This window comes from Marmota flaviventris, chromosome 11 (assembly GCF_047511675.1).
Source record: "Marmota flaviventris isolate mMarFla1 chromosome 11, mMarFla1.hap1, whole genome shotgun sequence".
Classification (NCBI taxonomy): domain Eukaryota; kingdom Metazoa; phylum Chordata; class Mammalia; order Rodentia; family Sciuridae; genus Marmota; species Marmota flaviventris.
This window is the reverse complement of record NC_092508.1, coordinates 71,849,303-71,865,036: the sequence shown is the minus strand read 5'-3', so window position 1 is coordinate 71,865,036 and position 15,734 is coordinate 71,849,303. Positions and strand designations below refer to the sequence as shown.

At 46.6% G+C, this 15,734-nt stretch overlaps 1 protein-coding gene across 11 annotated transcripts in view; it reads left to right on the top strand.

The window, feature by feature from the left end:
- Window positions 1-15,734, top strand: part of Tanc1 (tetratricopeptide repeat, ankyrin repeat and coiled-coil containing 1) — a 225,795-nt gene that overhangs the window by 200,805 nt on the left and 9,256 nt on the right. For all 11 annotated transcript variants that reach the window (XM_071619154.1, XM_071619151.1, XM_071619157.1 and 8 more), the window contains one exon: window positions 15,008-15,141. In XM_071619154.1, the coding sequence (XP_071475255.1) occupies window positions 15,008-15,141 (134 nt within the window). The remainder of the gene's footprint in view (window positions 1-15,007; window positions 15,142-15,734) is intronic.

Sequence of the window (15,734 nt, the reverse complement as noted above, 5' to 3'; positions counted from 1 at the left end):
TCACCATACTTTTAAATTGTCCTTTGGCAAAAGAAAAGTTTCCATCAAATTCCACACTGTCAGCAGAGTAACCAAGTGGAGAACAGGACTTTACTCATGGCCAGAAAGTCGGAATCCCCCTCCCTTTCTTTTTTTTTTTTTTTAAGAGAGAGAGAATTTTAATATTTATTTTTTACTTTTTGGCGGACACAACATCTTTGTTTGTATGTGGTGCTGAGGATCGAACCCAGGCCGCACGCATGCCAGGCAAGCGTGCTACCGCTTGAGCCACATCCCCAGCCCATTCCCCCTCCCTTTCATTGCCTAGTTGAGCACCTTGGGACAGGTGTCTCTGTCAAATGAAGTAAATATCACCTGCCATTTAGGAGAGAGGCGACTATTAAGTGAGGTAAAGCAATCACCCTTGAGGCTGATGATGTCAGCTTCAAGAGCACTGGCCCCTAGACACTCTGATTCATGGGGTCTAGGGAGAGCTCCGTATCCTGGGTTATTTGAAGTGATTCATCCACCAGGAAAAACAGAACTGCTGCACAGAGCTGTCTGGAGTGGTGACACAGTGTGACACCTGTGAAAGATGGCCACAGTGACTGTGAGGTTAATGCTAGCCAGAGAAGCACCACATCCTTAGTTCAGAAGGGGATCGCCAACCTTTAGTGTTCAAGATGATTTTTTTCTTCCTGGAATAATAATCCCAAGGACTGACTTTGAGGGCTTTTCTTTCTCTTGATGATCAGTCCTGAATTTCAGTGTCTTCTCCCTCAAGATTCTGCCAGTGGGTTGCTGGCCAAGGAGACATGTGAGACTGCAGACTTCCCCCTAATCTTCTTTATTTTAACAACACACATTTATTATCTCAGTCTCTGTAAGTCCAAAGTCTAGGCACAGCATGGCTGGGTTCTCTGCTTCAGGGTCTTACCAGCCTACAGCGTTGACTTGGGCTGTGTTTCTCATCAGAGACTCCATGCACTGAGGTCCTTGGCAGGATTCATCTTCTGACCACTGTTCCACAGGTCTCAGTTAAAAAAAAAAAAAATACAGAATAGTTTCGTTCAGCCTGTCTTCCAAAGCCTCATGTATGGCCTTCGAGGGCTAGGAAGCACTTCCAGTTTCCTTATCAGGTGAATTTAATCAGTCAAGAGGATTTGTTTTGTTTTTGTTTTTGTTTTTGTTTTTTTTTTTTTTTTTTTTAATTTTTTATTGTTGGCTGTTCAAAACATTACATAGTTCTTGATATATCATATTTCACAATTTGATTCAAGTGGGTTATGAGCTCCCATTTTTACCCCATATACAGATTGCAGAATCACGTCAGTTACACATCCATTGATTTACATATTGCCATACTAGTGTCTGTTGTATTCTGCTGTCTTTCCTATCCTCTACTATCCCCCCTCCCCTCCCCTCCCCTCCCCTCCCCTCTTCTCTCTCTGCCCCCTTTACTGACATTCGTTTGTCCCCCTTGTATTATTTTTCCCCTTCCCCTCACTTCCTCTTGTATGTACTTTTGTATACCTCTGAGGGTCTCCTTCCATTTCCATGCATTTTCCCTTCTCTCTCCCTTTCCCTCCCACCTCTCATCCCTGTTTAATGTTAATCTTCTTCTCATGCTCTTCGACCCTACTCTGTTCTTAGCTACTCTCCTTATATCAAAGAAGACATTTGACATTTGTTTTTTAGGGATTGGCTAGCTTCACTTAGCATAATCTGCTCTAATGCCATCCATTTCCCTGTAAATTCTATGATTTTGTCATTTTTTAATGCAGAGTAATACTCCATTGTGTATAAATGCCACATTTTTTTTATCCATTCATCCATTGAAGGGCATCTAGGTTGGTTCCACAGTCTAGCTATTGTGAATTGTGCTGCTATGAACATCGATGTAGCAGTGTCCCTGTAGCATGCTCTTTTTAGGTCTTTAGGGAATAGACCGAGAAGGGGAATAGCTGGGTCAAATGGTGGCTCCATTCCCAGCTTTCCAAGAAATCTCCATACTGCTTTGTTGGAATGCTAGGGATTGAACCCAGGGCTTCAAGCATGCTAGGCAAGTGGTTATCACTGGGCTACATCCTCAACCCAGCCAAGAGTTTTTTTGGTTTTTTTTTTTTTTAGTTTTGAAAGCCCTAAACTTTAAGCTGATGTTGGGCATGGTGGCTCACACTGTAATCACAGCAATTTGGGAGATCGAGGTAGGAGGATTGCAAGTTCAAGGCCACCCTGGGCAACTTAGCCAAACCATGTCTCAAAATAAAAATGAAGAGCTGGAGATGTAGCTCAGTGGTAATGCATCCCAAAATTCAATTCCCTGTACTTTAAAAAAAAAAAAAAAGCTAAGGCAACATAAAGGGCTGTAGCTCAGTGGCAGAGCTACACTGAAAGTGTGAGGCACTGGGTTCAATCCTCAGCACCACATAAAAATGAAACAAATAAAAGCATGCTGGCCATCTACAACTATAAAAAAAGAAAATTAAAAGACAACATAAACACCATTTTTCAGGCTTGGACTTCAGGTCTATAACCCACCCACCCACTTCTCCCTGTGTTTTTCTGCGGGTTATCTTTCACTCATGTTCCTTCAAAAGTGACCAACACTTGTCTGCCTCAAAACCCTCCTCCTTTCCAGGTCTGTATTTGTCAGGGAGCTACCTTGAAATCTTGCAGCAGAAGTTTTAGATGAGAAAACATCTATAAATATGGAGCTTTATGTGAATTTAGATTCCTCACTGTCTAGAAGTTGAGATCTGTGTTTGTGATTTGGTAAGATAGGGTCCATGTTACTTCACCCCCAAACATGGGGGAGAGATCAGATGAGAGAGGCTCGCAGGCAGCCTGTGGAAAACAGGAGCCGTGTTAGTGATCATATGCATGAATGGGTCACACAGCCCTAGTTGTCACCAAGCCAAATGGAAGCAGCAGCCCTGGTGGCTCTTCAGTCTGTGTGGGATGCGCTGCAGGAGCCCTTGGAAGTGAAGCCAATTGTTTGGTTGGTGGTTTCATTTGGGCTTCTCTCCTGGATCCTCTCAATGGTGCTTTGTGTCCAGTATACTCTAGACTGGCCCTTGTCTGTTGTTAGCCACAGCATAGGGTTAAGATCCCGAAAGTGAGTCCTACCTAGGGTGTGGGAAGCTGATGGAACAACTGGAAGCTTTGTGTGGATAATGCAGTTATTATTTCTCCTGGAACCCTCATATACATTTATACAAGTCTGTTCAGTGCAGATTTAGCTATGAACAGCTTGGCCTTGAGATGCTGGCTCTCAGGATAACAAAGCAGAGCCTCCCGTCTCTCTTTGACCCACCAGCCTGTCTGCGAAGGGTGTTGTTTTCTGTGCAGTGCTATCAACCTGTGCTGACACAGCTACCTGCCTGTCTCTTTTGCTCAGTCCTGGTAGGGCTGCCTCTCCCTGCCGCCACGCTTCTCCACTCTTCTCCAGGAGAGACTCTTGGGGCCCCATTGCTGAAGTGTGGTGTCCCTGTTGCTGATTGGAAGCACTGGGCTCTCCACAGAAGTGATGACAGCCGCCAGCCAGTGGGGAGGGAACATGGGCCAGTGTGAGGCCACTCATCACTCAGGCCAGGGGGAGGGGTGGTTGAGAGCAGGGACAGTCCTATGTCTTTGTGCCCTGAGGTTCTCATCACTAGTAGCGCCTGAGCCATCTCCTATCTTAGGTTCAAAGAAATGAAAAAATGTGTAATAGAGTTTGAGACATTCATCCAAAGTGGGAAGTGTATAATCTCAGGTTTATTGCAATAAACCCATAGCTTTTAGAAAACTCGCAGACTATCTCTACGGATTTTAGAGAGCACAGGGCTTCACTTTAGGAAAGCTTTCCTTTGCACCAGTGTCTGGGGCCATTTGCTTCTTGCCTGTTTTCTGTCTAGAGACCAGCCCTTCAAAATCAGTTCTGTAGTTCCTGCATCTCCCCAGCCCTCCTCCTTCACTTCTTCAGTGGAGAATCAGGAAGGAAGGTGCCAGGCAGAAGAACGCTCAGAGCAGCTGCACCTGACTGACCTGCCTCACGGCTGCCGAGGCTCTTGGCTGTCTGCCGCTCACAGATTGTGTCAGATGATGGCTCGGTAGTTTCTGGGCAGCCTGAAACCCAGCACGAGCCCCTCCGATGCTTGGGTTATCTCTGTCTTGAGCATTCCACAGCCATGACAAGTCAGTCCTGGCTCCCACGATGTCCCAGCTAAATTGAGTTACTGTTTCCATGTCCATGTTTGATGTGAATCAGTCCAAACAGAAATGACCAGAGATGCTTAGCTGGTGACCTCATGCTGTGGGAATTGCCAGAGGAACTCTGTTTTCAAACTCCAGTCTGCTCTCAAGTGTGAGAGACTGCTGTGGCCAGAGCCTCCTGCTCTGAACAGAAGGGAATGGAGGCCTTTCTATCCAGGTCTGCTCTTGTGGGTGCAAACGTACTGATCCTGTTAGCGAGGCTTCCACAGGTGTCTCCTGCCACTCCCTTTGCAGTTCCCTTCCCAGGACTTACCAACAAATCTCACAGTTACTGATGCTTTTTGATAAGAGACTATTTCCCCCAAATTGTGGGCTTCATGAGGGCAGAAGTCCCTCCCTTCTCCCCCCCCCCCCCCACCGTTTCTCTTTCTTTCTTTTACCTGGTCACTCCTCACATGTGACTGCCTGGTGTGGCATTGCCAGAAGGCACTCTGTGTACTGAAGGAGATGCTGTCTGTCTCTGCTGTCTATCTCTGCTGTCTAGCATGGTCACCACTAGCCACATGTGGAAACTGAGTACTTGAGGAGCGACTTGCACAATTGCATCTTTGTCTTATTTTATCATAATTTATTTAAATTTAAATATCTATTGGTAACTATTGGCCACTAAATTGGACTGTGCTTTTCTATTGCAGGGCTTGTCACATAGGTGTAGAGAAGTAGGCAAGTAGATTTAAAGAAAAGCTATGTTGTTTTTCGGACAGGCAGTGTTCATTCTGTAGAATTATTTAAGGGGAATACTTGTTGTCAGAGGCAGGAAGAGTAAGGAGCCTGTGGCTCTTAAGGACCCACTGACCTCATTTCTTTGTGTTGTAGCACAGTCATGTCCTGCTGGATTCCAGGATGGCTCAAATGGTCTTGTCTGTGCCAAGGGCTCAGATGGCTGCTGGACTGACCACCACCTGGCATGGTGTGAGCATGACTGATGGGACAAGGTGGCTCATGCCAGCCCCATTTTTGTGTCTGTGACATCTCCCTCTCTGCCATGCCCTCATGCTGTCCTCCAGCAGCCACCCCACCCTGTCCCAGTCACCCCTCCGAGGTCTGTCTCACTGCTTCCTGGCTGGTCTTCCAGTAGGCCCAGGGCCCTGGGCTTAGAGTGTAAGACCTGACTGCCCCTGAGGGCTAAGTCAGCGCTATTTTAATTGGTGAATACTTTCCAAAGGGGCTTAGTCACTGTAAATAACCGGTTCTTACTGCCAAAGCTATTAAAGATACTTCATTTGCCTTTATTCCTAGGAAGAGCTGTTCTCTCCACTGTAGGCTGACTGCAGAGCACGCCCCCATTTACCAGTGTCTTGAGGCAGTGGAGGGCAGCAGGAACCCAGTTAGCAGGTGGGGTCCCTAGCCCAGCCTCTTCTCCACACTGAGTCAGGAAGCTGGGCAGCAGTGCTTTATGCTTTGTGACTGAAGTTTCCCCTCATCTCCTGGAACCACTTTACTTTTCCATTCCAGGGCTACTGGGCTCTGGTCCCAGGTGTACTAGGCTGTGTGTGGCTGGGCTCACCCCAGGCCGTCCCAGGATGCAGAGATGGGGGTGGGTGTCTTATTGGTTTAAAAATTATTTCTTTTTTATTTAAATTTTACCTTTGTTTTTTGAAGAAAGAAGGGAGCTGTTTTTGTTAAGAATTTAAAGTACATTTTAAATTTACTGGGTAGGGTATGGTGCTTACACATATAGGTTTGAAGATCCCTATCTAAATGCTTGGTGGTTCATATTTAGAAGTTTTTCAGATTTTGGAATACTTGCATGGATTTTACTGGTTGAGCATTCCTGATCCCAAAATCCAAAATCTGAGTACTGCATAATCAAAAACGTTTTGAGCATCATGTTGCTACTCAAAATGTTTCAGGTTTTGAATTTTGGGATTAGCAATGCTCAGCCTGTACACTACCTCTAGGGGCAGAATTTCTGGTGAGAAACTGGAAGAAAAGAGTTGTCCCATTGTTTGCTGGGACCTGCGGAGAATTCTAGCTCTTGGCCCACACATTTAGTCACGGCGACCCAGGAGACTGAGGCAGGAGGATCACAAGTTTGAGGCTCACCTGGGCAACTTAATGAGACCCTGTCTCAATATTTTTAAAAAGGGCTGGGGGTGTAGCTCAGAGGTAGAGTGCTGCCGGGTTCAATCCCCAGTACCACCACTGTGCCTCCCCAAATGTAAGAGGGATGGACTTCTGAATGCATCCAGTGGAGAAGAGCTGAGTGACTTGCCTGAACACAAGGACATTAGATTTTTTGGAGCTGAGCATCTCACCAGTACTGGTTTTGAAATCCCTATCAAGGCCTCTCTTCCTTCTCAGTGCTGGTTTAAAGAAGGTGCCATAAGATTCTTGGGTGTGGAAACCCTGTCAGAAAAGGTAGAACTTCCTGACTGTCCTTGGCATAAAAGCATGAAAAGGGGGCAACCCAGGATCCTAGTGGGTGTAGCAGAGGGGCTAGCCCAGTGAAAATTCACGAGTGTCTCTTTCCATATTTGGATATTCTCTCTTCTCCCCTGCCTCTAACCCACCGCACCCCACCCCATCTTCTTTTTTTGAGACCTGGTATAAAATTGAGTAAACTGATTTTGTGAAAATGCCCTGGTTTTTCTCTGGCACCTCACGGGGTATCCTGAACTTAATTGTGTCCTGCTTGGCCCTTGTGGAGAGAAGAACACCCAAAGCACTGGACCTGCCTTCAGAAACACGGACCTATCAGAGGCATGAACACACCTCAGCACACTTAGAAGTGACAGCTGTTTGAAGCTGCAACCTTCTAACAGATTTTTAGTACAAAATCTATGAAATATGATTTATGTTGTCCATGTTTTGGGAAATTGTTTTTAAATTGAGTTTGTTATTTAGAGCACATGTTATCTCTCAGAGGACAGGAAGAGGTTACTTGAGGTGACACATATACAAATAGGAAATAATAAAATTGAGTCTGGACTGGGCCAGCAACAAATCAGATGGCACCTCATGGTGTCATCCTGAGTGCCCTCAAGTTGAGCTGTGTTCTGGCCTTGCTGTGCCAGGTGACAAGGGTTGGAGGGAACATGGTCATTGTAGACTGTTCCTATTGTCCTTTGAGAAAGCAAAAGCATTTTCTGGAACTTTCCTTCTAAACAGCATTCATAGGCAGCTGTTTGATGAGTTGCATGTGTTTAAATATTTCCTGGAGGCAACAGTGTAGGAGTTGTGAACTCAGATGCCAGCCAGATGCCCAGCTGCTGTGTGACCTTAGGCAAGTTGCTGGACTTTTCTGAGCCTCTTCCTTGTCATCTATAATAGATAAAAATAATATTTGCCTCATAGAACTTGATTGTGCAGTAAATGAACTTGTGAATGCACAGGACCATGAAGCATCATGTAGGCAGTACTTTACAAATAATGCCATAGTGTATTGTTAAAATGTTAGTTTTGATTAGCAGCATGGCTCCTGGTTGATTCAACTGCCCAGGTTAAAGTGCTCACTCTGCCACTGATTCTCTTTTTGACTAGGGCAAAGGTGTTACCCTGACCCAACTTTTTTACCTCAGCTAATAGACATAAGAGGAACATCTCATTCACTGTGTTCTTGTGATCACATGAGAATTCACCCATGGTAGTTTGTACAGTGCTCACCAGTGGTATATGTTCAGTAAATTTTATATAAGGCCAGGGATGTGATAAGTTGATTGATATGAGTCAATCCATATCTCTCTCTCTCTCTCTCTCTCTCTCTCTCTCTCTCTCTCTCTCTCTCTCGTAGAGACAGGATCTCCTTAACTTTCCCAGGCTGAATTCAAATTTGTGATCCTACTGCCTGAGCCTCCTGAGTGGCTCCAGTTACAGGCATGCACCACCATGCCCTGGATCATTGTTATATTTCTAATTTATGCTGCTATACCTTTGGTCTTGGTAAAGTATTAAAGTGAATATTTAAATGATAAAATCATATAGTTACTTTGCGATTACTTAAGGAAGATGAAGTCATAGGTGAATGAGAAAGAATTTGATGACATGTATGAAGTCCTGTTTAGTGGCCACTCCACATTTTTTAAAGGGTTTTTTTCAGAGGTTCATGTTTGATCTTAGTCCAAGCCCAGAGACTGACAGCATGTTTTTACAGTAGAAGCTAAAACATGGTCATGGTGTTCTGTTCCCCAGATTTCGTTTCTGCCTCTCCTAGTTTTAGTCTTTCAGAGAGCTTTATAGGAATGGGGGTCTGGGGGCACATCTGAGCATAATGGTAGACTGCACCTGTTATCTATTCCTCAGAATCCCTGCCTTGGCTATGGCTAGTCCTGCTCTGCGGGGCCTGCCACCCGGGCTCTTCTGGAGGAATTTGCCAAGTGGAGAACAGCAAGGAAGGTGTTATGAAAACTTGTTAGATTCAGAAAGCTTTGGGCCATGCTGGCTTCCCATTCATAACGCATCGGAGCACACAACCCTCCCAGAGAGGCTCATGAGGCAGGAGTATCGGAGCTTAGCTGCAGAGTCCAGTGCTTGGGGGGCTTGTCTGCTGATGCAAGTGCAGGTTTTTCACTAAGAACAATCTTTATTTTCATTTTGTCCTCTAAATTGTTGGGGATTAAATCAAATACCTGCCTGAGCTTTGTAGAGGTAAAGAATTTATAGGCCTTGGAAAGCATGTTCTCTCTAGTGGAAACCTTCCCCTCCCTCACAGAAGGAATGCCTAGCAGAGCGAGCCAGGAGAGTTCACTTCTGGAAAACCTGCTCCTAGAAGATGGGGCAGGTGTATTGTCTTGCCTTAGGGAGAGGAGTGTTTTCAGTTGGAAGCCACAGAAGTCAGCCTCAGTGTGACAGCCAGTTCCAAGTGGCAGGGCAGCAGAACACAGGCCATCATCAGCCTCTAGGTACATCAGCTTCTTAAGATGGCAGGTGAAGAGTTGGAGATGCCTTTCATTCCCAGGGTTAAAAAATAATAATAAGATTCCTGATTATATTTTACTTTTTAGACAAAATAGCAGAAATTTCCAACATTTCATGCATGCTGTTTGCTTGGGTTCCTTTTCTTTTAAAGTGTGTGTGTGGGGGGGGGGGGCAGGTGTGTGTCCATCAAGCTTGCAATTGAGGGTCTACGTCACATCTAATGATTTTCACCTTAACCATGATTAGATGATATTTCTGAGAACCCTGCTACTTACTACTAATATTGGCATTTTTTTTCATTTTCCACTCATGTTTATAAAAGATAGGAAAGGCCAGTATAACAGGAAATAAATCATACAAATGAACACAAATATACAAAGAAAGCTGGTCCATTACAACCTCTTGGTCAGCAGGAAGTGGTTCAGGTGCGAGCCATTTGTTCATGTGCTCAATTCTGGCCTTGGATGACAGTTTGGTTTTTGGTGTGAAATATACAAAGGACAGTTATTTGCCAACAGGGAGCCGCCTCTCATGCAGAGTTCAGATGTTAAAATGGGTCCACAGCAAATGAGAGGAATAATGATCTGTCTTATGCCTGGGTGGCACATCCCTGTGTGTTTGAGTGACAAGTCTGCTACAGTGTATTTTGAGCAGCCCTGTTGATGGAATGACTATGTTCCCAGCAAGTTGACAGCTGAGTTTTTGTAAATCAAATCTTTGCCCAGAGAACTTTAATATGTAAAAGATTCCTGCAAGTATCCGTTTTATGGTACAAAGAACTATTTCTCACTGATGTTTTCCATAAGTTTAGATGGCTGAGTGTCAATCAGGTTTTTCTTAAAATGAACATCTGCTGTGACAAAACTAATCATACTTTGAAGATAGTATTGCTGAGGTGAAATTTTTCAGGACTGTCAGAAAACAGTATGTGCTTTCTCAGGGATTTAATTACATAAATGCTGTCCTGTTAGGGATTTTGCAAATAAAAAGAATTCGTGTCCAATTTCAGTCCACATATTTGCATTGATTTTAGAGCTTCCATTACATACCGGGTCCTTTCTTCAACTTGGCATTTTTCTGGCCAGAAGGCCAGGCATTGCCCAGGCAGGGTTCTCTCTTCCTCCTCCCAGGGTCCCCTCCCCTTTTCATCAGGTCAGGCAGAGTGCACTGACCCTCCCTAGAGTTGGGGTCAGCTCAGGGGCCTGCCTCTCAGCAGAATGTTTGGAATTCCTGAGCAGGGTTCTGCCCTGACTTCCTTTGCTTAAGCTTGTGGCTGACTGTTCTTCAGTTTCCCTTGTTTCCGAATATGGCATCCTGAAGTCTATAGGGCTGCTGAAATTTGAGATGCACCCTAGACTTGAGGGTTTGCAGTGATGGGCTAAAAATACTCTATCTAGAAAAAGGGAAGTCCAGGCCATCTTCTGTAAACTGGTGCCTCATTGGGAATTGGTGCATAGAATGTGGTCTGTTTTAAGCCTGAGCAGAGTGGGCCTGTGCTGAGAGGTTCTTAATGCCCTGCTGAGAAATCTAGCCACCAGACACATAGCATGTCAGGCCACAGGGAAAGGAGGCTGTGGAATCCAGTGCAATCGCCACCCCACATCCTCTTGTCAGCTGCTCCTACTGGCGTTTCTCTGACGCCTCTGTAAAGCACCCAGCCCATTTTTAGTGCTGGATGTCATTTCTGATAAGCTGCTGTTGCAGACATTTTGCAGCAGCTGCAAAAGAAGTCCTGATTTAAAGACCTGTTTCTAACAGGGCTGAGGCTTGTTTACCAGGGCGGGGCTGCTTCAGTCTCATCAATGGCAGCCCCACTCTTACTCTTTCCATGGAGTCCTGCACGTGCTCCGGCCCTGTCTCTGCCTGCAGTGCTCCGCATCTGTGTGTGCAGGCACTCGGGTGCGTCTGTGTCGGCCTTTGATGCATTTCTTCTCCATGTCAGTGATAACCAGTCATTGTGTTCAGCTGGGGTCTGTGTCCTTGGTGTCTGAACAAAGATTTGAGCAAGACACATACAAAGTACAGATTATTGAAGGTGGAGGTGAAAATGGCACTCCGTAAGGTACAGCACAGTGGGCCAAGCAAGGGGGAGAGGCTCAAGGCCCAGTGTCTGGAAGTTAGTGTGTTATATGCTGAGCTGGGAGATGTTCTTTTCCCTATATGGACCTGATGAAAGACCTTGCCCCGTTTGCTCCCATTGGTTACCTTATACCTCATTAGAATATTCACTAATTTTCCCCCCACTTGTTACTTTAAAAAACCTAATTGGTGCTGAGGGTGTAGCTTAGTGGTGGAGCACTTGCCTAGCACTGGGTTCGATCCTCAGCACCACATAAAAATAAATAAATAAAATAAAGCATTGTGTTCATCCACAACTAAAAATATTTTTAAAAACACCCTAATTTAGAATATTGCCCATTTTACACTCATTGGTCATTTTAAAATGGTGGGAATTATGGTGCTAAGTCCTCAGGGGTGGGAACTGTCATGGTAATGAGACTTATCCTAAACAGGGACATGACTGGTATCCTTGTGTTGTCCTCTAGCGGTATCCTTATACCCTGCCTCCGCCATCTTGGTGTCCTGAGCTCCTACCTAACAAAGGGAGCAGAGGGTCCCCCAAGTGGAGGAAGGTTGCCAGGGAACAGCTGGCCCAGGTGGTGGCTCAATACCCAGACCTTCCGTCCCACTTGCCACTCTCAGGGTGCATGTCCACATCAATCCAGTATAGGGGAAGGAATAACTTTTTCCCTACCCTTCAGAGTGCCTAGTTGAGCACCATGTAAGACAGATTTAGAGGAGGAAAACACTTGGAGTTTAATAACACAAAGCTCGGGTACATGGGAGAGAGGTGAGTACATCTCATGGAGGTGGCTTGGACTTAAGGTTAACTACCTCTGTCCTCCAAGCCCAGGTGAGGGTGTGCAGAGAGCAGGTGTGGAGATGCACCAGGCAAGTGCAGGCAGCAAGGGCAAGGTCTGCAGGGCAGCTCCTCTGGTGGTGTGGGTCTCCAGTGATGTGGTTGTCTTGCTCTTCAAGGGATGCGAGGAGGCACCCTTCCTTGGGGAGAGTTCTGTGGTGAGGTAAACTTCCCTTACAAAACTGTAACTTTGTTTTCAGAACTTCTGCCTCTGTAGCTTCTCAAAATAATCAGTATAAAAACCCTTCTGCTGAAGAGGCAGATTTGGGGGTGGCATATTCTGGTCGTCTGCAATTTGAAAGTTCCCCGAGCCCCACATTATGATGAATCCTGATCAGGGTCATCATGGCAGGAGCAGACTGAGACAGGGTTATGCAGCATGGCCGGCTGGCTGGCTTAGGCTCATCGAATGGACAGGATTGCCTCAGCCACTGGCTTCATGTGTGGGAAACCCCACCTCTGCTGCAGCACATCCATATAGAAAGGTGACATAAATGACATTCTGACATTCTATTCATTCAAGTTTTCTAAGTTTGAATGTCTGCTCCATAGGGACAGTGGGCCTGTTCACATGACACAAATAGAAGTGGCACCAGTGATCTGGATCAGCTGCACTGTCCACTTCCTTCTTTCCCGTTGTGGTTGCACCATCTTGGATAAAGTCCACGTCCCTCCAGATCAGTGGTGCAGATGGCAACTGTGGCTAAAAATGGCTTCTCTTAAAGTTGTAAGAAATTCTTTGACTAGACAGATGACGGGAGATGCATTATTATAGAGACTACTCAATAACAAGTTACAGTGGTCCCGGGTGTTAATGTGCTGGGCAGCCTCGGGGTGTTGAAATTTAGCAACAGCAGATGTGGTGTAGAGTATTGCATTTATGAGACATTTTTAAGTAGTTAAGATGCATTTAAAGAGTGAAATTAGAATTAAACATTTGCTGAACCTTTGGACTCTTCATAAATCTGATCTGGTTCAACCCCATAGCTGTACAAACAAGAAAGCTGAACCCCAGAGACCTCAAGGACTTGTCAAGATCACACACAGCAAATGGGACTAGCCACATTTTCAGGTCTCTTGTCCTGTGTTAAGTCCTTAACCTTCAGACTCCAGAGCGGAGGAGTCTTCTCATGTTCTGGGAGCCTTGGTGTGCTCTACTAGTCTATAGTTTAGATACGAACTGTCCTTTGAAAGCTCCTGTGTGAATGCAGGGGTGTTCAGAGGTGAAATGATTGGATTGTGAGAGCTGATCAGTCCTTCCTAATTTGAATGGGCTGCCTGGGTGGTAACTGAAGGCAGGTGGGTCACTGGGGCAACCCTAGAAGGGTGCATCTTCCCAGCACACACACACCCCACCCCTGCTTCCTGGTTACCTAAAATGGAGCAGCTTCCCTCCACTCTGCCCTCCTGCCCTGCCATGAAGGGCCTCACCATGGCCCCGGGACTGTGTGCTATGCAAGGACACTTGGATCTTTGACTTGTTTCCCAGAGCTGTCTCCTGCCTTCACTCCCACCAGGCCCAAATGAGAATTCCTGCCATTCCACACCCCATTCTCAGTTGATGATCTTGGGCCCTTTCCACAAATCCACAGGAATCAGGGCTTTGCCTTCGGAGTAGGGCCTATCCCTGTTTTCCTGTTTTCAGCCTGAGAGGTCTAGCTCACTCTCTCTCTCTCTCTTTTTTTTTAATATTTATTTTTTAGTTGTAGTTGGACATGATAATCTTCATTTTATTTTATTTTATATGGTGCTGAGGATCAAACCCAGGGCCTTGCACGTGCTAGGTGAGCACTCTACCGCTGAGCCACAATCCCAGCCCCGACACTCTCTCTTTTCTTAAAAAAAAATATTTATTTAATAGTTGTGGTTGGACACAATACCTTGATTTCATTCACTTATTTTTTATGTGGTGCTGAGGATCGAACCCAGGGTCTCACGCCTGCGAGACGAGCGCTCTACCTCTGAGCCACAACCGTAGCCCCTAACTCACTCTCTTATGGAAGCTGGGAGTGATAGGTTCGAGGTTGCACCAGGACTGGAGCCCCAGTACCGTGCTTGGCTAAGACTAGCGCCTTCCTCCCCCGCACGCCTGCTCCTCCTGAGGAGCATCCCTCCTATGCCCTCAGCCCTGTCCTGTCCTCTTGCACCATGAACAGCTCTGGCCTGGGATTGTCCCTGCTGCCTGATGTTGCCCTTTACTTGAGGGGGTGACCATCACTGCTGGGAGGTCCTGAGAACCCGACTCTGTTCTTTCCCTTCCTGCCATTTCTGTTGCGTAGACCTGTCCTTCCAATGGCAGAACCTGCACCCACAGCCCCCACGATCCAATCCCATTTTTCTCTTTTGACTTTACTTGTTAAAGTTATGCCAAGCTCCATCAGAGCAGGAGTGATGTGATACACTTGTGACTGCCTAAGAAAATTAGTTTTGTTGGGTAAGATTTGACTTGAGGAGGAGAGGCCAGGCTGGACCAACTACCGTGTTTGTGATGTACTGTATTCTGGTTATTTCTTGCTGTGAAAAAACAAAACCAAAACTTGGTGGCTCCTGAATCTACAGTTGGGGCGGGGCCTGGTGGAGCTGGGGAGGGCAGCCCACACCCTCTAAGCCGGTTGACTTTGCCAACGACCCCTCCCAGGGTGGCTCCTGTGCATGGCCGGCAGCCTGGTGCTGGCCGTGCGCTGGGAGCTCACCCGCTGCACACCACACTGCTTCTCTCCATGGGTCTCAGCACAGGGCTGCTTGGACTTCCTCAAAGCAGGACATCTGGTTCCAAGAGTGAGTGTCCTAAGGAAGTGTAATTTGCCTGCTTCTTCTTGGGCCCCAGGCACTGGCACTGCGTCACTCTGGCTGTGTCCCACTGATCACAGCTATCACAGCCCACCCAAGTTCAAGGGCAGAGAGTACCTGGAGGAGAACAAGTGTCAAAGAACCTGGGGCCCCCTCTGGTGCACACTGCTAACGGCCTCCCCTCGCCCCTTGGCTTTCTTGTAGCGCTGACTGCGGCCGCAGGAAGAGGGAAGCTGGAGGTCTGTGAGCTGCTGCTGGAGCGTGGAGCTGCCGTATCTCGGACGAACAGGAGAGGGGTCCCCCCTTTGTTTTGTGCAGCACGCCAGGGGCATTGGCAGGTACCCAGTGAGCCTCTGGATGCTTCAGAAACAATGAGTAGGGATGGGGTTCGCTATGGGGACTCATGCCACCTGTCCCCCTACCCCCAGTATGTCCCATCCTTGGCCTCTGCCCGTGTCCTCAGGGCTGCTGGATAGAAGCACACATTTGACCACACAAGACACTGAGATTAACCAGGGGAATATCCTTCCTATAATAGGCATAAGATCCATCTGTTTGTGTTTGTGGCAAGGTGCAACCTGGTGCCAGGTGTGGGGCAGGTATGTGGTCCTTGTTTACAAAATGAAGGTGTAAATGAGCAACTACTGTGCAAGACCCTTCTCCCACTCCCCACCCCTGCCTTAGAATTAGAGAGAGCCTTGAAAATGGTTCCTTTTCCAAGGAGCACAATAGAACCACTCTTTCAAGTGTGTTGGTCCAACAGGTAACCAAATGACAGGAGCTGCAGATGCACGGAAGCAATCTTTTGTGACTGTGCAGGGCCTGCTCTGTCTCTGTCAGGGGAAGGTTGAAAGCAATGGGAATGTGCCACCTTTATCACTGAGGCGAGGTGATAAATCAAGTGTCAGGGGGATCATCTGGGCCCACGGTG